At 44.1% G+C, this 24,580-nt stretch overlaps 2 protein-coding genes across 3 annotated transcripts in view; both read left to right on the top strand.

Annotated features, from left to right (window-relative positions):
- The window catches only part of LOC139556139 (rho guanine nucleotide exchange factor TIAM2-like), a 62,906-nt gene that overhangs the window by 5,797 nt on the left and 32,529 nt on the right, over positions 1–24,580 (top strand). The gene's annotated exons all lie outside the window — the stretch shown is intronic.
- LOC139555844 (mucin-2-like) lies at positions 10,282–12,081 on the top strand. The gene has a single exon (XM_071369232.1). It carries the CDS (start codon positions 10,282–10,284, stop codon positions 12,079–12,081), a length of 1,800 nt encoding a protein of 599 aa, XP_071225333.1.

Raw genomic sequence — 24,580 nt, 5'->3', positions numbered from 1 at the left:
GTTAAGTGGATGGTGTGGTGCAGTCAAAAGATAGCAGGGGCCTCATTTATACAGTTTTCACGCAAAAGTTGGCATTTATAAAAACTAAGCTTGAAAATGTGCTTATCCTCCCGCAAACTTTAGACCATGTGTACTAAAGTTTCTAGTGGTTGACATATTGCATTGCAAGAAAGCAAAAGCCAAGTAGTAGCCTTGTGCAGAAATACATGATGACACTTAGTTTTAATAATAAAACAGGTAGCTAAATATATGATGACACTTATTCATAACAATAAAACAGGTAAATAAATATATGATGACACTTATTCATAACATAACAGGTAGCTAAATATATGATGACACTTATTCATAACAATAAAACAGGTAAATAAATATATGATGACACTTATTCATAACATAACAGGTAGCTAAATATATGATGACACTTATTCATAACAATAAAACAGGTAAATAAATATATGATGACACTTATTCATAACATAACAGGTAGCTAAATATATGATGACACTCTTATTCATAACAATAAAACAGGAAGCTAAATACACACTGAACAAAAATATAAATGCAACATGTAAAGTGTTGGTCCAATGTTTCCCGAGCTGAAATAAAAGATTCCAGAAATGTTGCATACGGACAAAAAGCTTATTTCCCTAAAATATTGTGCACAAATTCGTTTACATCCCTGTTAGTGAGCATTTCTCATTTGCCAAGATAATCCATCCACCTGACAGGTGTAGCATATCAAGAAGCTGATTTAAACAGCATGATCATCACACAGGTGGACCTTGTGCTGGGGACAATTAAAGGCCACTCTAAAATGTTTAGTTTTGTCCAACAACACAATGCCACAGATGTCTCAAGTTTTGAGGGAGCTTGCAATTGGCATGCTGACTGCAGGAATGTCCACCAGAGAATTGAATGTTAATTTCTCTACCATAAGCTGCCTCCAACGTCGTTTTAGAGAATTTGGCAGTACGTCCAACCGGTCAGACCAAGACCTCCACATCCGGCTTCTTCATCTGCGTTTGACTGGTTGCTTCTTGTGTAAATATTTTCCGTATGGATATTTTCCGTATTTTCTGTCTGTAATAAAGCTCTTTTGTGGGGGAAAACTAATTCTGATTGGCTGGGCCTGGCTCCCCAGTGGGTGGGTCTGGCTCCCAAGTGGGTGGGACTACCCACCCATGGCTGCGCCACTGCCCAGTCATGTAAAATCCATAGACATTCTAATGAATTTATTTCAATTGCCTGATTTCCTTATGAACTGTAACTCAGTAAAATCGTTGAAATTGCTGAATGTTGCGTTTATATTTTTCTTCAATATAATAACAAGATGCAGTCATTTGCCATTAGTGAGAACAGCTATGATCAATTTATTTTATGTTTGCATTCTAAAATACTTAGAAATAGGCATCTATTTCCTGTTATTTATTTCATTTCCATGATCATTGCAGAATAAATTCCTCACCTTTTCTGACTGTGATGGTTTCAAACTCGCGAAAATAGCCTATAGGCCAACAACAAGTTAGGATAGGCTACCATTCATCCCATCTCATTTATCTGGAACCACTTCACAGTAGCATAGTAAATAGATAAGCTATTTCAAGTATTATGTGATCCGATGCGCAGTTTAACAGTAGAACCGACAGTTCACCTTTTCCATTGACGTTTGTAGGCTACGTCTTAATAATGTCAAATTTCTCATAGACTATATTTCATTTCTAAACATAATACATCATACATACACTGAGTATACCAAGCATTCGGAACACCTTCTTAATATTGAGTTGCATCCTCCCCTTTTGCCCTCAGAACAGCCTCAATTCGTCAGGGCATGCACTCTACAATGTTTTAAAAGCATTCCACAGGGATGCTGGCCCATGTTGACTCCAGTGCTTCCCACAGTTGTGTCAAGTTGGCTGGATGTCCTTTGGGTGGTGGACCATTCTTGATACAAACGGGAAACTGTTGAGTGTGAAAAGCCCAACAGTGTTGCAGTTCTTGGCACTAATTGGTGCACCTGGCACTTACTACCATACCCTGTTCAAAGGCACTTAAATATTTTTTTTCTTGCCCATTCACCTTCTGAATGGCACACACACACACACACACAATCCAATTTCTCAATTGTCTCAAGGCTTAAAAATCATTCTTTAACCAGGCTCCTCCCCTTCATCTACACTACTTGAAGTGGATTTAACAAGTGGCATCAATAAGGGATCATAGCTTTCCTCTGGATTCACCTGGTCAGTCTATGTCAGGGAAAGAGCAGGTGTTCTTAATGTTATGTATACTCAGTGTACACCATAACCATTGCAGAATAAATTCATCACCTTTCATGGCCATGATGAGTTCATATTCCCGAAGTAGCCATAAAACAAATTACCATGCGCATCTCTCATTTAATTGGGCCTATTAGATAGGCTATTATAATTTCAAGTTTTTGCTCTCCTTGCTCTGAGAAAGGGAGGATGGTTTATAACATACAGTAGAATTTAACAGGTGAATGTTCAGACAGTTGATATTTTGCATTGAAGTGTGTAGACTACTACCACTAAGTATAGCCTACTCTAGTAAAAAATAAATAGGAGTATACGTTTCAGAATTCGCAGGCAATGTAGCATATTTAAGTTCGGGAAAACAGTAAATGCAAAACATTATTGAATTCAAACTGTCTACAGGTGCACAACAATTTACAATAGTTTTTGTCTTTCAGAAGCGGTCAGATAGCCTACAGCAAATGTCCCTGCATAAGAAAACATTCTGCAAGTACCTCCAAAGACATTTGATCAAGTTCACCATTGCTATTTCCTTTAGATATACTGTCTTGGCCTAATTCCAAGTAGACAGCAAATAAGGGCGTTATTGTCAAATCTCAATATTTCTGTGCGTGAACAGTCTTTTCAGAAATGGCACGCGCAGATATTTAGTGTAAATTCTACGCAACTGTTATAAATGAGGCCTCAGGTGCTTTTGTCAGCAGCAGAATGAATGACGAGAGACGTGGCTGGGAGAGGTTTGAAATTATAAACAGCAGTTCAGTCACGAGTTGAATCAAAGATTATTCCCCAACAGTGAAATAATTAAATGGATTAATCGCCACCTTTTAACCCGAATAGAAATGCATTGGTATCCTTTGCTACAGTCAGTAAGTAACTATTTTAAAGGAGTGTCACCTGAGTTTTCACCAGGACTTTTGTTAGGCTGTGCAGGTGGGGTTTGGACCGTGTACAGTTTGTTGCTTCTACATACTAGCCTCTTGTTGCCAATGTTTGCTGACTGAGTTCGCAGCGTGCACCGCTCCTCATGAACAGTAGTGAAGCCTCACTTACAGTAGCAGCCTGGTCTCTGCACACAAGACAACATTTTATTTAAAAAATGTAACAGAGTTGTGGAGTTGATCAGAGAGTCACATGGTAGCAACACTTTCAGAACATTTTCAGTGTGGGACCAAATCCTTTATATGTTCTTGTAGTTCTCCTACGTGAGGGCTCCTAAGAGCTCCTTGTCAGTCAGAGATAACTTTGAGTGGTACATGTAAAGAGGATAAGATGCATCAAGAGGTGTAGTCCCAGGATAAGGGGTTCATTTTTCCACTAGGTAGTCATCACAGGCACGTAGCCCAGCAGCCTCATCCAGCCCAGATCCAGTGGTAAACTGCCTTGATGTCTTTGTGGTTCCAGTGCAGAAGAAGGGCCCTCTGTGTTCAGCTGGCTGAACTGCTGCCATGCGGAATGTGCGGTGGATTTTCTACCTAATTATCTCCTATTTTCTCATGCAAGCCGGCACTTTTTCACGATGGAAGAATGCGATATAGGCTTAGCTGTCCTGGGTTTTGTTGTTTTTCGCTAAGCAGTCTCGCGCACAACATTAGGACTGGGTGTACCGAGGATGAAGAGGCCTTGTAATCCCACAATGGAGACCCTATATACATATGGCATTATAAGGCACGAGAACAGCCCTGATACAATCTTATTTCACTCATGTAAAATTCAATTATGGCAGACCGAACTATTCAACTATTAAAATGCTCCTGGCCAATAAACAGAATTGGGTTCACATTTTCTTTATAATAAAGAGTTTATTGTTGACCTGGAAGAGGTCAGACATTGAAAGAAATAGTTTTAAATAAATGTTTTGATAAAAATCTAAAAAATCTGACGGGTGGTAATATTAATCTATACATTTCTCTTTGGGAATCATCTTGATAGAAGAACAGTGGTTGATAATTATCTTGTTGTTAACATCATGGACAATACAATATGTTCTACCCAATGTTGATAGAAATTGAGACTGGAGTGGAACGCTGCTCTTTTGTGCTGGCTATGCCAAAAACACGTGACTGGCTCGAGGTAGGTGAAAGAGCACATTTTGGGAACGAAAGAACCCATTGAGCGTAATAGAGTATATGATGCTGAAAGTCAACATGGAGAGGAAGGGAAGGGTGCTGTCTGAGCAGCATACCTTAACCCAAATTAAACAAGGCAAATATTGTTCTTGGCAAGACACCATCTTGTTTTTTTTTCACACGTCAGGGAAAAGCAAATGGCTGTGGATAAAGCTGAGCAAAGTGTTTCAGTGTTTCAAGTCATTTCAGGGACTGGCATTAGCCCAGTGGGGACTCTCTGACAGCAACAAAGAGCCAGACTTTAAAAGACCTGAATATGAATTAGTCATACATCATTTATTTCTCACTTGAACATATTACCCTTTAATGTGCGACAGTCCGGTATCACATCATCAACTTGTATCGATCACATTTTTACTAACATGGCTGAACATTGTTCTAAAGCTGTATCAGTGGCACTAGGATGTAGTGATCATAACTTGGTTGCACTCACTAGGAAAACAAGCTACCGATGGTCCTACAGAGGGTTCAATCAGGACTCTGATTGAACCCTTGTGGGTGAGATTAAGAATGTGCACTGGTTAGAAGTGTGTAAGGATGATCCTGAAATGTCACTAAGTTTGTTTATGAAATTATTTATGAGTATAGCTGATAAGCATCCCCCTTTAAGAAAATGCACTGTGAGGTCAAAACGATGCCCCCTGGATTGATGATGAGCTGAGAAATGTAATGATTGAACGTTATTATGCCAAAAAGGTTGAAGATAAATCTGGCGTCCTACGAGTACGGCCTTAGAAAAAATGACAGATGATTGGTTAAAGAGAATAGATAACAGGAAGTTAGTGCAGTGTTGCTAGATTTCAGTGCTGCTTTTGATGTAATTGATCATGAACTGTTACTAGGTAAACTCAAATGTTATGATTTTAAGTCGCAGCTCTGTACTGGATGGAAAGCCATCTATCCAGGAGAAGGCAAAATGTGTTCTTTAACGGTAGCTTTTCAAACAATAAAGATATGCACTGTGGTGTTCCTCAAGGAAGCTGCCTAGGCCCACTTCTCTACTCTATCTTTACTAATGATTTACTACCTTCAGTAATGAACAAAGCAAGAGTGGTAAAGCATGCTGATGACTATACAATGTATAGCGCAGCATCAGAATGTAATGAGCTAACAGATGTAGTGAACTAAGAACTAAGAATTGATATGAACAAATTGGTGTTGAACATTTCTAAAACTAAATGTATTGTATTTGGTTCAAGATATGCTTGCTGATGAAACCTAATTGAATTTGTCAATGAATAGATATCATGTAGAGCAAGTGGGAGAAAAAAAAAACTACTAGGCGTCATGTCGGACTCAGCTTTATCATGGTCAGAACACATAGATAATATTGTTAAGATGGGTAAGGGAATTGCTGTTACAAGAAAAGGTTCAGAGTATGTAACATCTAGCACTCTGAATCAGGTGATTCAATCCCTGGTCCTATCACACTTAGAGTACTGTCTAGTTATATGGTCATCTGCAGCAAAGAAAGATATATAAAAAACTGAATATTATCCAAATGCATCAGAATCTCTCATGGCTTCACGTTGAAAACAAATTACTATCCAGTCTTCTGATTTTCTTTAGGAATGTTATATATATTTTTTAAAACACAGTATTTTTCAGGCCAGTTAGTACATACTAGCAACACGCATAACCACCAAACCAGACAGGCAAATTCAGGGCAGCTAAGACAACCCAAGCCAAGGACAAATAGCCTTAAATCTACAGTTTTATATAGAGCCATTGCTGAATGGAACTCTTTACCAATCCATATTTCTCAGGCAACAAGTAAATCTACCTTCAAGAAAAAAATGTGATAGACCATATGACTGGAGAGGAAATAGAAATAACATCTAATGTGATAGACCATATGACTGGAGAGGAAATAGAAAGAACATCTAATGTGATAGACCATATGACTGGAGAGGGAAATAGAAATAACATCTAATGTGATAGACCATATGACTGGACAGGAAATAGAAAGAACATCTAATGTGACAGACCATATGACTGGACAGGAAATAGAAAGCATCAACTGAATGTTAAATGTGTTTACTGTCAGGTATTTTTATTGTCTGTATTGTCTACTTGTTGAATGTTTGTTAAGTCTTGATTTGTGGTTGTTTGTAATGTCTTGTTAATTGGTGTTGAACTTCAGGAAGATTAGCTAGCGTTACGGCGTCAGCTAATGGGGATCCTAATACATATATTTTTAAATTACAGCCAATCAGAGATTCTGTTACACTTGCTGCTCATATCGAAGTGCTTCAAGCTATGTTGTCATGCAGTTGGTAGCTACACAGTTCATAATATGCATCTTCTCTCAACTATGAGATGTAAAGTCTATGTTGTCATGCAGTTGGTAGCTACACAGTTCATAATATGCATCCTCTCTCAACTATGAGACGTAAAGTCTACAGCACTGTTAGATGATCTGCACTTCCAAAACATAGACATGGATTGCCAGGCCAGACGTCTGTCTCGTATATACAGTACCAGTCAAAAGTTTGGACACCTACTCATTCAAGGGTCTTTCTTTATTTGTACTATTTTCTACATAATAGTAAAGACATCAAAACTATGAAATAACACATATGGAATCATGTTGTACCCAAAAAAGTATCTTATATTTTATATTCTTCAAAGTAGCCACCCTTTGCCTTGATGACTGACAGCTTTGGACACTGTTGGCATTCTCTCAACCAGCTTCATGAGCTAGTCACCTGGAATGCATTTCAATTAACAGGTGTGCCTTGTTAATTTTTGGAATTTCTTTCCTTCTTAATGCGTTTGAACCATATATACATTAAGTCCAGAGGAAATCAGCAGCGTATACCTCATGATAATGTGGATTACTGTGTTACCCACAGCTGTAATTTAGGTCGTCCTCTGTCTCCATGGTCTCCCCCACTGGGCCCAGTGAGTATGTTGAAACCTGATGGGGGTAGAGAAGGGAACTAGAGTATAGGGGGGTTTGGGTAAGGGGTAATGTTTTTTTCCTGACTGGGCTGGAAAAAACAGCCTGCGATACGCACAGCGGTCCCCATCCTCCAGCCACACTGGAAACTCGTGGCTCCCATTAGGGTCTCTCAGCGATGCCATTTCACAGTAAATTTGATCTTATCAATGTTCCATTTGGGATAATGACGGTCCATTGCAAACCCTAACCCAACCCAACTCACCAGTATCCCTTCTTTCTTTTTGAGTGCGCGCGTGGCATTAGAACAGAATTAAATCTCGTCCAGCCGCAGCGCTGTAACCCCCTCTAAACAAGGCAGCCGCTTACCCAGACCAGACCACAGATGTGCCAAGGTTTGTTTCCATCTCTGAAATAAGTGTAAAGTTGACGCCATGAAACATGTTCATTGTTCTATTCCTCAATGTGCATTGGGAGAGCTCTACCCAGGGAAGCACGTCATCTTTTCATATCTTATCATTTCATTCTGCTGAGTGTCAGAATGATGATACAAGAGCTCTTTTGTTTTCTCTTGAAGTGCTCTCAGAATACATCCCCTACCTCCATTCTTACCCAAAAGTAGATTGGTGGCTAGCTAACTAACATTGCTTTGTGCGTGGAAGGTGTTGTTGTGCAGAAGTGAGGGACAGGAACAGGACCTACAGTGGCTGCTCTGTTACACAGATCCACTGTTCTCTGCAGCATTATTACATCATAAACAGGCCTCCCCCTTTCTTCTGAGAGTCCAAGAACATGGCTTTTTGTTTCCTCATGTCTGTATGGGCCTGGCTTGGCCACAGCTGCGTTTCATTACCGATCTAAAAGTCCTACCGTTATGCTCTCCAGTCTCGTCTACTCCCTGTTCCCACACAAGATAAGTCCCGTCGCTTGCCCCCTCTGATTCATCCCCCTCACCACCAGCCCCCAAACACATACGCTTACACACACAGGCACGCACAAAGGCATACAGGCATATATATATATATATATATATATACACTGCTCAAAAAAATAAAGGGAACACTTAAACAACACAATGTAACTCCAAGTCAATCACACTTCTGTGAAATCAAACGGTCCACTTAGGAAGCAACACTGATTGACAATAAATTTCACATGCACATTTGTGGCCTGCTGGAGGTCATTTTGCAGGGCTCTGGCAGTGCTCCTTCTTGCACAAAGGCGGAGGTAGCGGTCCTGCTGCTGGGTTGTTGCCCTCCTACGGCCTCCTCCACGTCTCCTGATGTACTGGCCTGTCTCCTGGTAGCGCCTCCATGCTCTGGACACTACGCTGACAGACACAGCAAACCTTCTTTCCACAGCTCGCATTGATGTGCCATCCTGGATGAGCTGCACTACCTGAGCCACTTGTGTGGGTTGTAGACTCTGTCTCATGCTACCACTAGAGTGAAAGCACCGCCAGCATTCAAAAGTGACCAAAACATCAGCCAGGAAGCATAGGAACTGAGAAGTGGTCTGTGGTCACCACCTGCAGAACCACTCCTTTATTGGGGGTGTCTTGCTAATTGCCTATAATTTCCACCTTTTGTCTATTCCATTTGCACAACAGCATGTGAAATTTATTGTCAATCAGTGTTGCTTCCTAAGTGGACAGTTTGATTTCACAGAAGTGTGATTGACTTGGAGTTACATTGTGTTTCTTTATTTTTTTGAGCAGTGTATATATACACACACACACACACACACACATTTCCGGGAATACCCACACTTCAGAGCACAAAAAGTTCCTCTGCTTGTTTACAAACACAGACATACACATATATTTATAGCCTCCATGCGCCACTTAAAAATCCATCCTCAAACTCATTTTCTCTTAACGTGGACAATGTCCATGAATGTCACAGTTGTTCTTATCCTGCTCTTTCTGGTCGCCCAGGGGACTCATCCATCTCCCTAACCCAGCAGAGGCATATTCCCTGGTGAGAGGGACAGGGAGACAGCCATCACTATAGAAAAAACGAATAATTATGTTGATTCAAACTTTTTGTTGCGAGTTTGCCCAAGAACATTTTTGTTGAGTGAACACACAATCCTATTGCAGCTGGTTGCCTTATAATTGTATGTTGAATCGCTATCTTTTTTTCTTACAGTGTATGTAGTGTACTACTTTTGACCAGGGCCGAAATGTTGTGCATTAGTTTTCCTCTTGTTATGTCAGTCACTGACAGTCACCCAATTAGCCCATGTAAGCAACAAAAAAATGTGATTGGTAACTTAGTCTAGCCAGCTATCTAAACTTAGTAGTAATCATGGCCAAATTACCAACCAGGCACGAAGGTCATGTGCCCAGGGGCCCCACATTGATTTTGTTAGTCACTCACTCAGATATTGTATTGACATGGCATAAATCATGGCAAAATGTGTAGAATTTCAGGAAATTAGCTTTAAAATGGCAAATTCTTCTCTCCGCCCCATGGCAAAATGAGTAGAATTGCATGGCATTTTTTTATAAAATAGCAACATTTTCTCTCCGCCTGGTGGCAGAATGTGTAGAATTGCAGAAAACTTGCTTTAAAACTGCAACATTTTCTCTAAGCCCTGTGGCAACATGTGTGGAAATGTACTTTAAAATGTAAAAACGTTCTCTCCGCCGTCAAGAGGGGGGCCACTAAAATGTTTTGCCCGCTTTGTGGGTGCCCCCCCCAACCAAATATGTTTAGGGCCCCCAAAAGGCTGCTTCCCACAATGGATATCTGGGAACCTTCCTTGACCCAAATAAAAATGCAAGGGTTGGAAAGGGGGGTGCGTGTGTACTGTATGTGTGTTCAAGCATGTGTATGAACAAGTGTATGAACAAATGTATGTGAGTCAGATACACATCTTTTCCCCTGTGTGTCAGTTTTTCCCACTCCCCCACGTTCCTTCTTATTTGTTCTCCATCAGCACTGTTCAGTGGTATCTCTCTCAGTTGATGTTTTGGCATCGTGTCCTGCTCCTTTCTGGCTCCAGTCCTTATTGTTGTCCATTCTGTGTGGCCGGATACCCAGCCTCTCCTAGTGTTGGATCCCCAGCCTCTCCTAGTGTTGGATCCCCAGCCTCTCCTAGTGTTGGATCCCCAGCCTATCCCAGTGTTGGATCTCCAGCCTCTTTCAGTGTTGGATCCACAGCCTCTCCCAGTGTTGGATCCCCAGCCTCTCCCAGTGTTGGATCCCCAGCCTCTCCCAGTGTTGGATCCCCAGCCTCTCCCAGTGTTGGATCCCCAGCCTCTCCCAGTGTTGGATCCCCAGCCTCTCCCAGTGCTGGATCCCCAGCCTCTCCCAGTGTTGCATACCCAGCCTCTCCCAGTGTTGGATACCCAGCCTCTCCCAGTGTTGGATACCCAGCCTCTCCCAGTGTTGCATACCCAGCCTCTCCCAGTGTTGGATACCCAGCCTCTCCCAGTGTTGGATCCCCAGCCTCTCCCAGTGTTGGATCCCCAGCCTCTCCCAATGTTGGATCCCCAGCCTCTCCCAGTGTTGGATCCCCAGCCTCTCCCAGTGTTGGATACCCAGCCTCTCCCAGTGTTGGATACCCAGCCTCTCCCAGTGTTGCATACCCAGCCTCTCCCAGTGTTGGATACCCAGCCTCTCCCAGTGTTGGATCCCCAGCCTCTCCCAGTGTTGGATCCCCAGCCTCTCCCAGTGTTGGATCCCCAGCCTCTCCCAATGTTGGATCCCCAGCCTCTCCCAGTGTTGGATACCCAGCCTCTCCCAGTGTTGCATACCCAGCCTCTCCCAGTGTTGGATACCCAGCCTCTCCCAGTGTTGGATACCCAGCCTCTCCCAGTGTTGCATACCCAGCCTCTCCCAGTGTTGGATACCCAGCCTCTCCCAGTGTTGGATCCCCAGCCTCTCCCAGTGTTGGATCCCCAGCCTCTCCCAATGTTGGATCCCCAGCCTCTCCCAGTGTTGGATCCCCAGCCTCTCCCAGTGTTGGATCCCCAGCCTCTCCCAGTGTTGGATCCCCAGCCTCTCCCAGTGTTGGATCCCCAGCCTCTCCCAATGTTGGATCCCCAGCCTCTCCCAGTGTTGGATCCCCAGCCTCTCCCAGTGTTGGATCCCCAGCCTCTCCCAATGTTGGATCCACAGCCTCTCCCAGTGTTGGATCCACAGCCTCTCCCAATGTTGGATCCCCAGCCTCTCCCAATGTTGGATCCACAGCCTCTCCCAGTGTTGGATCCACAGCCTCTCCCAATGTTGGATCCACAGCCTCTCCCAGTGTTGCATACCCAGCCTCTCCCAGTGTTGCATACCCAGCCTCTCCCAGTGTTGCATACCCAGCCTCTCCCAGTGTTGCATACCCAGCCTCTCCCAGTGTTGCATACCCAGCCTCTCCCAGTGTTGCATACCCAGCCTCTCCCAGTGTTGCATACCCAGCCTCTCCCAGTGTTGGATCCACAGCCTCTCCCAGTGTTGCATACCCAGCCTCTCCCAGTGTTGGATACCCAGCCTCTCCCAGTGTTGCATACCCAGCCTCTCCCAATGTTGGACCCCCAGCCTCTCCCAGTGTTGGATCCACAGCCTCTCCCAGTGTTGGATCCACAGCCTCTCCCAGTGTTGGATCCACAGTCTCTCCCAATGTTGGATCCCCAGCCTCTCCCAATGTTGGATCCCCAGCCTCTCCCAGTGTTGCATACCCAGCCTCTCCCAGTGTTGCATACCCAGCCTCTCCCAGTGTTGCATACCCAGCCTCTCCCAGTGTTGGATACCCAGCCTCTCTCAGTGTTGCGTAAGAGAGGAGTGAGTGAGGCTCTCCTGACTTCTCTCCTGCGTCCCGATTCTCCACCTTGCACACTACACTGTCTCATGAATTTAACAATAATGGAAAAACTCACTCCAGCCAATGTTTACAACAATCATATCCATGACGGGGAGCGTGCAAGTGCACACTTCTGGAAAAGGGTGGAGAATTAGGACTCAGCCTCTGTGGTTCCTGGTAAACTCAGCTCTGTGACTCTCCCTCCATGTCTGAACATTCACACTCCCTGGAAGGGCAGCATCTCATGTAAGCCAGGAAAGAAGTGTTCCCATCAAACGAGAGAAGATGTCACGCCCTGGTCTGTTTTACCTGTCCTTGTGCTTGTCTCCACTCCCCTCCAGCTGTCGCCCATCTTCCCCATTTATATTTATACCTGTGTGTCTGTTGCCAGTTCGTCTTGTTTGTTCAAGCCTACCAGCGTTTTGTCTCAGCTCCTGGTTTTCCCTAGTCTCTCTTTTTCTCGTCCTCCTGGTTTTTGACCTTTGCCTGACCTGACCCCCTGTACCCGCCCGCCTGACCACTGCCTGTCCCTGAGCCTGCCTGGCGTCCTGTACCTTGACCTCTGCTCTGGATTATCGACCCCTGCCTGACCCTGAGCCTGCCTGCCGTCCTGTACCTTGGCCTCTGCTCTGGATTACCGACCTCTGCCTGCCCCTGAGCCTGCCTGCCGTCCTGTACCTTGACCTCTGCTCTGGATTATCGACCCCTGCCTGACCCTGAGCCTGCCTGCCGTCCTGTACCTTGGCCTCTGCTCTGGATTATCGACCCCTGCCTGACCCTGCCTGCCGTCCTGTACCTTGACCTCTGCTCTAGATTATCGACCCCTGCCTGCCTTGACCTGTCGTTTGTTACTTCACACAGTCTGCACTTGGGTCTTAACTTGATTCCTGATAGAAGAGACTGAAGTCAGAGGAGAACTTGGTGAAGTGCTGCTGCACTTTTCAGTAATCAGTACACAGTTTAGAAATACATTTTGAAATCTTTGTATTCCTCAAAGCAGGCAGCAGAAATACAATGCATTTGGAAAGAATGTTTTTCATCAAGGATCTCTCTGTACTTTGCTCCGTTCATCTTTCCCTCGATCCTGACTAGTTTCCCCGTTGTCCTTCTGGAAGGTTCTCCCATCTCCACAGAGGAACTTTGGAGCTCTGTCATAATGACCATCAGGTTCTTGGTCATCTCCCTGACCAAGGCCCTTCTCCCCCAATTGTTCAGTTTGGCTGGGTGCCAGCTCTAGGAAGAGTCTTGGTGGTTCCAAACTGCTTCCATTTAAGAATGATGGAGGCCACTGTGTACTAGGGGACCTTCAATGCTGCAGACATTTTTTGGTACCCTTCCCGAGAGCTGTGTCTCGACACAATCCTGTCTCGGAGCTCTACGGACAATTCCTTCCACCTCATGGCTTGGTTTTTGCTCTGATATGCACTGTCAACTGTGGTCCCTTATATAGACAGGAGTGTGCCATTCCAAATCATGTCCAATCAATTGAATTTACCACAGGTGGACTCCAATCAAGTTGTAGAAATAAATGAGCAAACATTTCTAAAAACCTGTTTTTGCTTTGTCATTATAGGATATTGTGTGTAGATTGATGACGGAGAACATTTACTGAATCCATTTTAGGATAAGGCTGTAACGTAACAAAATGTGGAAAACGTAAAGGGGTCTGAATGTTTTCTGAATGCACTGTATGTGTTCTGCTGTAGGCTCTGCTGTAGGCTCTGCTGTAGGCTCTGCTGTAGGCTCTGCTGTAGGCTCTGCTGTAGGCTATTCCGATGAAACTTCAGTTGGGCGTTCATTCCCAGGTTTTACACTACAGTACTACAGCGTCACAGGAACACATGTGGACGGGATGTTTGACCTTCTGAGACCTGTTAGTCAGATAGGAACGGAGCCCTGCTATTGGTGAGACCAGCTGAGAGGAAATAGCCCTACCCCGACACAGGAAGTGACCTCGTCCTGTGTGAGTATGTTTCATGTACAGTGTATTATAGTGTGTGTGTGTGTGTGTGTGTGTGTTTTCGTAAGTCAGCAGTGCTAGTGAGAAAGTCTCAAGATAATGTATTTGTCAGCCCTCACCTCTCAGTGACTGGTCAACAGTATTACTAAGCTGTGTTCACAGTCAGAGGTGTTTCAAACAAGATAACCAATATTTTCATGGCTGTGGACCTCTGGCAGCCATACTGCCATGTTAAGGCTGCACCGTCTACAATAGAAACTAGGGAAATAAAACAGAGAATACAATTGGTGGATGTGGTTTTTAGCTGCTCTACAGCACATTGACACATCTACTTGAAAAATGTTTGTATTCCTCTACACCTAAAATGACCAGTGACCTTCTGGACAGATAGTATTCAACTTTAAGCCATTAAATCCAGGAATCGTTATACCACTTGGTCCCTTTCTCCTGTTTTAGGTTGGTTGCACTGGAATGAAAACACTTTTTTTTCTTTCATTTGGCATCTAAAAGGCAGATCAATACTGTTAATGAACTCCTTTAGTTTTTTTATCGCTTTGGTACTATTTTCACAAGAATGTGGTCAAATTTCACAACTCTTAGTACAAAACTGAAAACAGATCATCAAAAAGGCAGTTTTTTTCAAAACGTTAAACACATTATCAACTGACTATATACAACACACAGAATCACACAGTAACTTTTTCAGCAAACCTAATCAGTGTTTCATCTAGAAATACCTTTCATATAAAGTAATTGCGTTTCACAATGAAATGCTCACAATACTTTTCATATGATTCTCTTCTCATTTGTATAAATACATTTGACCATCACTTAATCCAACTGCGCTTAACCGTTTGGTAAACCTATAGATTTTAAACTGGTTTGTCTGCTATATATGGATTTTGAGATGTCCGATCCAGAGATGTCCGATCGGGTTCAAGTCCGGGCTCTGGCTGGGCCACTCAAGGACATTCAGAGACTTGTCCCAAAGCCACTCCTGCGTTGTCTTGGCTGTGTGCTTAGAGTCGTGTTCCTGTTGGAAGGTGAACCTTCTCCCCAGTCTGAGGTCCTGAGCACTCCGGAGCAAGTTTTCATCAAGGATCTCTCTGCACTTTGCTCCGTTCATCTTTGCCTCAAATCCTGACTAGTCTCCCAGTCCCTGCCGCTGAAAAACATCCCCACAGCATGATGCTGCCACCTCCAGACGTGACGCTTAGCATTCAGGCCAAAGAGTTCACTCTTGGTTTCATCAGACCCAGAGAATCTTGTTTCTTATGGTCTGAGAGTCTTTGGGTGTCTTTTGGCAAACTCCAAGCGGGCTGTCATGTGCCTTTTACTGAGGAGTGTCGTCTGTCTGGTCACTCTACCATAAAGGCCTGATTGGTGTAGTGCTGCAGAGATGGTTGTCCTGGAAGGTTCTCCCGTCTCCACAGAGGAACTCTGGAGCTCTGTCAGAGTGACCATCAAGGTCTTGGTCACCTCCTTGACCAAGACCCTTCTCCCCCGCTCTAGGAGATTCTTGATGGTTCCAAACTTCTTCCATTTAAGAATGATGGAGGCTCTGTGTTCTTGGGGACCTTCAATGCTGCAGAAATGTTTTGGTACCCTTCCCCAGATCTGTGCCTTGACACAATCCTGTCTCTGAGCTCTACGGACAATTCCTTTGACCTCATGGCTTGGTTTTTTCTCTGACATGCACTGTCAACTGGGACCTTATATAGACAGCTGTGTGCCTTTCCAAATCATGTCCAATCAATTTACCACAGGTGGACGCCAATCAAGTTGTAGAAACATCTCAAGGATGATCAATGGAAACAGGATGCACCTGAGCTCAATTTCGAGTCTCATAGCAAAGGGTCTGAATACGTATGTAAATAAGGTATTTCAGATTTTTATTTGTAATACATTTGGAAAAATGTGAACCTTGTATCTTGCAATGTTTGCTATTGGATTAACTGGTAGTTAAAACTACTAAATTATATCATTATGTTGTTTTGGTGATTAAACCAATGTTCTCATTACATGTCACAATAAACGTATATGTTGAATCAATGGTTGTGTGGAGAGATGTTTACAATCCAAATGAATGCACAAGGACAGGTTTTGAATGAAAGACTGGCTGCGTTACAAGTGTGACCTGCTTGGAGTTTTGTATTAAGAGTTGTGAAAATGTACCACATACTTGTGAAACTAGTACCAAAGTGACAAAAAATAAATACTGAATTGACTCCAAGCCCAAAGTACTTAGAGTGCGCATGTGTGCTTACGTGCATTCTTCTGTGCGGATCTGTGCGTTAGGGAAGGCTTCGGGTTTGCCTGTGGTATCCCTGTGTTTACATGGGGCTTAGCCTTAACCAGCACATCCTGCTCATTAGTGTGTGTGGTGTTGCACAGCGGTACACAGCTCGGACCCAAGTGCTAAGCTATTGCTGGAGCAAACCCAGCATGCCTCACTCTGCCTCTGACTAGAGATGAATGGGCCAAATCTGAAAACGTGTGCTGAATATACACCCACCGTGTTAACTCTTCCCCACTGTATAGTAACTGACAGACTGATCATGCCATCATGGATGAGTTGAATGCCTGAATAAAGTAATTAATAAATAGCATAACATAATGTCGAAAAATCACATTTTGTTTGTGTGCAAATGAATCTTATGTTTTGATTTTGGTCAACACATCAGTTCTGAATGCAGTGGTTCCAAGGACCTTTGAGTGGAATCCCGGCCACAACCTGAAGGTGCTGCAGCATTTTAAAAGATTTTCCAGTTGTTACTAATTCCCTGCCGGTAACTGTTATCAGCACTTCACAATCCTTTCAAGTTGCACACTCCACTCCCCATCCCCCATGACCAGAGCCTGAGTGACTGGGGGTACCATAAACTGGCCTCTCACTCAATTTCAATTCAATTCAAAGGACTTTATTGGCATGGGAAACATATGTTTACATTGCCAAAGCAAGTGAAATAGATAACAAACAAAGTGAAATAAACAGCTGGTGTACAAGTGGTAGATCTGTTCTATGTGCCCTATTTCTATGCTTCCCATTGTTAAGTTTAGTTTTTGCTTCTTTTACTTTCGATTTTGGACACCAGCTTCAAACAGCTGAAAATACAATATTTTGGTTATGGAAAAGATATTTCACAGTGGTTTAGATGGTACAATGACTATACTTACCTGTTTTGTCACATAAACTGAAACTAGGCAAACTATTATAATTGTAGCAACCAGGAAATGCTAATTGTTTGCTTATCTTAGCTTTATATTTACACAGTCCTTACCAGTGCTCCTGCTGTGCTATTGTATTGGATTCATGCTATGCTAATTGTGTACAGTCTATTCATTACTGTTTATCTCCTGTATTACAGAACCACATCCTTCCCACATCTATTTCCTGTCTGTTGTGTGTAACGCTGAGGTGCTAGCAGGTCACAGATCAGCCCAAATGGAGAGCATCTTTCTGTCACCAGTACTTTTGTATACTTTTTAGCCAGTAGTTCTGAATGTAGTGCTCACGAGCCAAAAGGGTCCCCAAAAATTGCGTACTACGTCACATGTGGAGATATGTGCACCCCACGCCATTGCCCTCTCTCTCTCTGTCTGCTGTGTGTGCATCTTGCTAGCTGTCACTGAAATGGCAAGGGGCTGAAGCTCATTGGCTAGAACTCTAATTCCTCTGGGTCAATTTGGTTTGACATTCGATATCTCTATGGGGCTAGTTAGGGACCATCAGTAAATTACACAATGTACATGGGACAATATTTTTAAAGGACAATCTCTCCAAATTTCAATGAATTAAAAACCTCAAACGAACTATACATTCTAGAAATTCATATACAAATATTGAAAGACAACTAAAAGATGTGCAACATGCAAATATTGTCCCATTTACATTGTGTAATTTATTCACGGCCCCTAACTAGCCCCAGAGCAAGACTACCAAATGTCAAACCAACTTTGCCATGGTTGCACACCAGCCAATTGAAGCTAATTGGCGAAAAATATGTCTAGCACTAGCTAGCCTAGACCTTGTTAGACTGCTTTTAATTATCTAGAAGGGTGAGTGACTGTAACTGTGTAATGTTTTGGCAGAGTGCATGTACAAAGGCTTGCCAGGTGTGAACACACACACACAAGAGACACCCACAACTACTTCCACTATAAGACATACAGATGCAGTATAAAGAAGTGAGCATCACTATGGAGACTGCTCTATCAATCGTCAGAGAAAGTCTGAATCCATCAGAGTAAGTCACCGCACAGGCCTGGCCAAACATTGATGGGCCCTGGTAAAGAAGTTGTGCACTAAATAGGGAATAGGGTGATATTTGGGATGCTGTCTGTGTCCTCACCTCAACCCCCATCATGTTTGCTAACAACAGAATGCTCAGGTACAGTGATGGATCGATGAGGTCCAACGTTAATTGACAGCTAACTTAGTTAACCATTCATTAACTGGTGTTGGAGAAATTGACAGGTTGAGGCCTAGCGTGGAAATGGGCTAGATGTGGCTAAAGAGAGTCAGATTAGATTTAACACCAGGTCAAATATAGTCTGGTTAGTAGATACGGGTTCAACTTTGTTTTGGGAACAGATGATGAATAAGAGAAACACTGCTTACTAGTGAAATATATGGGCAGTATTTTAATTGAGAGCCGCTAGCTGAACTCAGATTGAACTCCCATTGACATCAATGAACGATTTACGCAAAAAATCTGAGTTGCACGTGTTTATCTGAACTCTGAATCTGTCTCTTTATGAGTATGAATAAAACACCAGACCACATTTGGCCTGAGCAGTCATATTCAGACTTATGGACAAATCAAAAGGGACCAGACCACACCAGACCAACACAGTTTTATCAAGACAACTAGACCACACCAGACCACAGTTTTATCAAGACAACTAGACCACACCAGACCAACACAGTTTTATCAAGACAACTAGACCACACCAGACCAACACAGTTTTATCAAGACAACTAGACCAACACAGTTTTATCAAGACAACTAGACCTCACCAGACCAACACAGTTTTATCAAGACGACCAGACCTCACCAGACCAACACAGTTTTATCAAGACAACCAGACCAACACAGTTTTATCAAGACAACTAGACCAACACAGTTTTATCAAGACAACTAGACCACACCAGACCAACACAGTTTTATCAAGACGACCAGACCTCACCAGACCAACACAGTTTTATCAAGACAACCAGACCAACACAGTTTTATCAAGACAACTAGACCACACCAGACCAACACAGTCCTATAAATAGACCCTCAGGTGCATAATATTACCCAGGTCTCCCTACTCAAAGTCTCCCCTCTGCCCTTCTAAATGGTTTGATGGGGTCCAGAGGAGGAAGCAGCTGCAGGACCACACCAAACGTAACAGGGGTTTCAGGGGCCCCACCTGTCTGCCCACACTGGGAGCACAAGGCCCCCTGTCAGGCACTGCCGGGATAGGGAGGAAGCAGGCACTAGAGAGTGCTCTCCCTCTTTCTGACAGAGAGCTGTTCCCTGGTTGCTGGGTTGCTGGGTTGCTGGTTCCAGGCGCCCAACCTCCCACCCTGCCTGCCTGTTCTACTCATACCGGAGCTCCTTTGTGTTTTCCCATGCTGCTGCCCTCTCAGTCCTCATCCCACCCACCACAACTCAGGTTGTCCCCCAAATGGCAACCTATTCCCTAGTGCTCTACTTTTGGCCGAAGCCCTATAGGCCCTGGTCAAAAGTAGTGCACTATATAGGGGATAGGGTGCCATTTGGGGGACAACCCCAGTCTACCTTCTCCCCATGTAACCCACCCCCAGCATGTCCCACCCCAGCTACCAGCCTGGGAGATGAGCTAAGGCAACATGTCTTAATGAAGAACTCTGTTGATACGCAAACTGTCTGCCGACACTGACAGCTAGGCAATTGTTTTGAAATGAATAAATGTACTGGCAGAGCGCAAGGGGAAAATAATTTCCGGGAATGTCTGGTGTTATTTGATCAGGCACTGCAAAGTAGTCAGTCAGTCACCCTCGGGCTTGGGAGAGATACAGCAGGATCATGTAAAACCAGTTTCTTTGTGTCTGAATAAAGAAGCTCAAAATAACACAGAATAATATGTGTGAGAGATGAGCGATGGATGTTAGGAATGTCCTCTTCCTGTCTGTACCCTTTCACCATCCCAGGCAGCCAGACACCTGTGGCCAACAATGGGCCCTCTTCTTCTCTCTCTGTCTTTCTCACCCTGTTCCTCTGACCCTGATCTGCCGTGTGTGTGTGTGTGTGTGTGTGTGTGTGTGGGGTCTCCCAGCCCAAGTGTTGTATCATGGTCCTCTGTAGCTCAGTTGATAGCAGAGTATGTGAGCAGAGCTGAGCGAGGAGTGGAGCATGCCCAATTAGACTGGAGCGCGAGCGAGATTCCCAAAGGCTGGAGCATCGCCCGCTCCAATTTCGCTCCAATAGAGCTCACTTCATGAGCTCAGGGCATGCATGACGCAGCATGCATTTGTAGTCAGTCTACTTGTCTGCTGCTATAGCCCCTTGCTTTAGCTACTGTCATGGAGTTTGCTAAATATTTTCATAAAGAAACTGATAAAATACACAGGTGTAAAAATCAAGGTGATTTAGAAAGATGAGGACCAAGAGTAAGAGAGGGAGTGCAATGATGTATTGTCCACAACTAAAGAATAATTGTGGAATCTGAAAAGACATCCCAAAAGTATGATGCTGTACTTACTATGTGCTAACAGAAAGGAACAAGGTGGGTTGATAACTAAGTGTGTCATTGTAGCAAAGTATTTATAAACTAAAACTGAGATCTCTTAAAAGTTCAAAACCAACTGGTAGGTCCAGGTAGTCACAAACATAGATGGGTGTTGGTTAAATTGTGATTTTAATTCATGGAATTCAGAGAGGCAGTTTTTTCTGTGAGCTAGGAGCAGTTTTTTCTGTGAGCTAGGAGCAGTTTTTTCTGTGAGCTAGGAGCAGTTTTTTCTGTGAGCTAGGAGCAGTTTTTTCTGTGAGCTTGGAGCAGTTTTTAGCCAAGAGGTTTGAAAGGATGTGGAGTGCCGGGGAGCGTTGCGCAGCGCTCCATGAGCTCAACTCTCCTGACATACTCTGGTTGGTAGACCATGGCGCTTGCAACACGACAACTGTGGGTTCGATTCCCGGGATAGAGGGAGACCACAGCAGAGTGTCCTGAGGAAGAGAAGGAGAGAGGGAGACTACAGCAGAGTGTCCTGAGGAAGAGAAGGAGAGAGAGAGAACACAGCAGAGTGTCCTGAGGAAGAGAAGGAGAGAGGGAGACCACAGCAGAGTGTCCTGAGGAAGAGAAGGAGAGAGGGAGACCACAGCAGTGTCCTGAGGAAGAGAGAAGGAGAGAGGGAGACTACAGCAGAGTGTCCTGAGGAAGTGAAGGAGAGAGGGAGACCACAGCAGAGAGTCCTGAGGAAGAGAATGAGAGAGGGAGACCACAGCAGTGTCCTGAGGAAGAGAGAAGGAGAGAGGGAGACCTCAGCAGAGTGTCCTGAGAAGGAGAGAGGGAGACCTCAGCAGAGTGTCCTGAGAGAGAGAATGAGAGAGAGACCACAGCAGAGTGTCCTGAGGAAGAGAGAAGGATAGAGAATGAGAGTGGGAGATCACAGCAGAGTGTCCTGAGAAGGAGAGGGAAGGAGAGAGAATGAGAGAGGGAGATCACAGCAGAGTGTCCTGAGGAAGAGAGAAGGAGAGAGAATGAGAGAGGGAGATCACAGCAGAGTGTCCTGAGGAAGAGAGAAGGAGAGAGAATGAGAGAGGGAGATCACAGCAGTGTCCTGAGAAGGAGAGAGAATGAGAGAGGGAGATCACAGCAGAGTGTCCTGAGGAAGAGAGAAGGAGAGAGAATGAGAGAGGGAGATCACAGCAGAGTGTCCTGAGAAGGAGAGAGAATGGGAGAGGGAGATCACAGCAGAGTGTCCTGAGGGAGAGAGAATGAGAGAGGGAGATCACAGCAGAGTGTCCTGAGAAGGAGAGAGAGGGAGATCACAGCAGAGTGTCCTGAGGAAGAGAGAAGGAGAGAGAATGAGAGGGAGATCACAGCAGAGTGTCCTGAGGAAGAGAGAAGGAGAGAGAATGAGAGAGGGAGATCACAGAAGAGTGTCCTGAGGAAGAGAGAAGGATAGAGAATGAGAGAGGGAGATCACAGAAGAGTGTCCTGAGGAAGAGAGAAGGATAGAGAATGAGAGCGGGAGATCACAGCAGAGTGTCCTGAGAAGGAGAGAGAATGAGAGAGGGAGATCACAGCAGAGTGTCTTGAGGAAGAGAGAAGGAGAGAGAATGAGAGAGAGATCACAGTGTCCTGAGGAAGAGAGAAGGAGAGAGAATGAGAGAGGGAGATCACAGCAGAGTGTCCTGAGAAGGAGAGAGAAGGAGAGAGGGAGATCACAGCAGAGTGTCCTGGGGAAGAGAGAAGGAGAGAGAATGAGAGAGGGAGATCACAGAAGAGTGTCCTGAGGAAGAGAGAAGGAGAGAGAATGAGAGAGGGAGATCACAGCAGAGTGTCCTGAGGAAGAGAGAAGGAGAGAGGGGGCTCTGGGCTTTGTCTCTGTCAGTAGTACACATACTGCTACTGACACAGTGTGGAGATTTGAAACCAGCGAATCACTGCCTTCTTAACAACTCTACATACACAGTATTATTTTAAACAACTTTATGATCATTTCTTTAATCATTTAGCATTTTTCTGTGAACGTGTTCATTTACAATGAATAATTCCATTCTCAGTCTGATGATTCATATGTACTGTAGTCATAAACTAAACTTCAGCTTGTGTGTTATTACAATATTAGCTCATTAAAACATCATATTGAAACATGTTGGTATTACAGACTCGGTCAGGGACAGGTTGAAAATGTCAGTGAAGACACTGGTCAGCGCATGCTCGGAGTACACGTCCTGGTAATCCGTCTGGCCCTGCAGCCTTGTGAATGTTGACCTGATTAAAGGTCTTACTCACATCGGCTACGGAGAGCTTAATCACACAGTCGTCTGGAACAGCTGGTGCTCTCATGCATGCTTCATTGTTGCTTTCCTCGAAGCGAGCATAGAAGTCATTTAGCCCGTCTGGTAAGCTTGTGTCACTGGGCAGCTCGCAGCTGTGCTTCCCTCTGTAGTCCTTAATAGTTTGCAAGCCCTGCCACATCCGACGAGTGTCGGAGCCGGTGTAGTACGATTCAGTCTTAGTCCTGTGTTGACATTTTGACTAATTGATGGCTCGTCGGAGGTCGTAGCGGGATTTCTTATAAGCGTATTAGTGTCCCTCTCCTTGAAAGCGGTAGCTCTAGCCTTTATCTCAGTGCGGATGTTGCCTGTAATCCATGGCTTCTGGTTGGGATATGTACGTATGGTCAGTGTGAGGACGACATCGTCGATGCACTTATTAATTAAGCCGGTGACTGATGTGGTACTCATCAATGTTTTTGGATGAATCCTGGAACATATAATAGTCCTATAGCTTAGCATCCGCTTCATCGAACCACTTCCGTACTGAGCCCGTCACTGGTACTTCCTGTATGAGTTTTTGCTTGTAAGCAGGAATCAGGAGGATAGAGTTATGGTCAGATTTGCCACATGGAGGGTGATCTAGAGTTTTGTATGAGTCTCTGTGAGTGGAGTAAAGGTGATCTGGAGTTTTGTATGTGTCACTGTGTGTGGAGTAAAGGTGATCTAGAGTTTTGTATGTGTCTCTGTGTGTGGAGTAAAGGAGATCTGGAGTTTTGTATGTGTCTCTGTGTGTGGAGTAAAGGTGATCTAGAGTTTTGTATGTGTCTCTGTGTGTGGAGTAAAGGAGATCTGGAGTTTTGTATGAGTCTCTGTGTGTGGAGTAAAGGTGATCTGGAGTTTTGTATGTGTCACTGTGTGTGGAGTAAAGGTGATCTAGAGTTTTGTATGTGTCTCTGTGTGTGGAGTAAAGGAGATCTAGTGTTTTGTATGTGTCTCTGTGTGTGGAGTAAAGGTGATCTAGAGTTTTGTATGTGTCTCTGTGGAGTAAAGGAGATCTAGAGTTTTGTATGTGTCTCTGTGTGTGGAGTAAAGGAGATCTGGAGTTTTGTATGAGGCTCTGTGTGTGGAGTAAAGGTGATCTAGAGTTTTGTATGTGTCTCTGTGTGTGGAGTAAAGGAGATCTAGAGTTTTGTATGTGTCTCTGTGTGTGGAGTAAAGGTGATCTAGAGTTTTGTATGTGTCTCTGTGGAGTAAAGGAGATCTAGAGTTTTGTATGTGTCTCTGTGTGTGGAGTAAAGGAGATCTAGTGTTTTGTATGTGTCTCTGTGTGTGGAGTAAAGGAGATCTAGAGTTTTGTATGTGTCTCTGTGTGGAGTAAAGGAGATCTAGAGTTTTGTATGTGTCTCTGTGTGGAGTAAAGGTGATCTAGAGTTTTGTATGTGTCTCTGTGTGTGGAGTAAAGGAGATCTTGAATTTTGTATGAGTCTCTGTGTGTGGAGTAAAGGTGATCTAGAGTTTTGTATGTGTCTCTGTGTGTG

The sequence above is a fragment of the Salvelinus alpinus genome, chromosome 27 (genome assembly GCF_045679555.1).
Source record: "Salvelinus alpinus chromosome 27, SLU_Salpinus.1, whole genome shotgun sequence".
NCBI classification, from domain to species: domain Eukaryota; kingdom Metazoa; phylum Chordata; class Actinopteri; order Salmoniformes; family Salmonidae; genus Salvelinus; species Salvelinus alpinus.
This window is presented reverse-complemented; position numbering and strand designations above follow the sequence as displayed.

Excerpts from the sequence above, each read along its gene's own strand:
- LOC139555844 (XM_071369232.1), top strand. The coding sequence starts at position 10,282 with ATGTTTTGGCATCGTGTCCTGCTCCTTTCTGGCTCCAGTCCTTATTGT.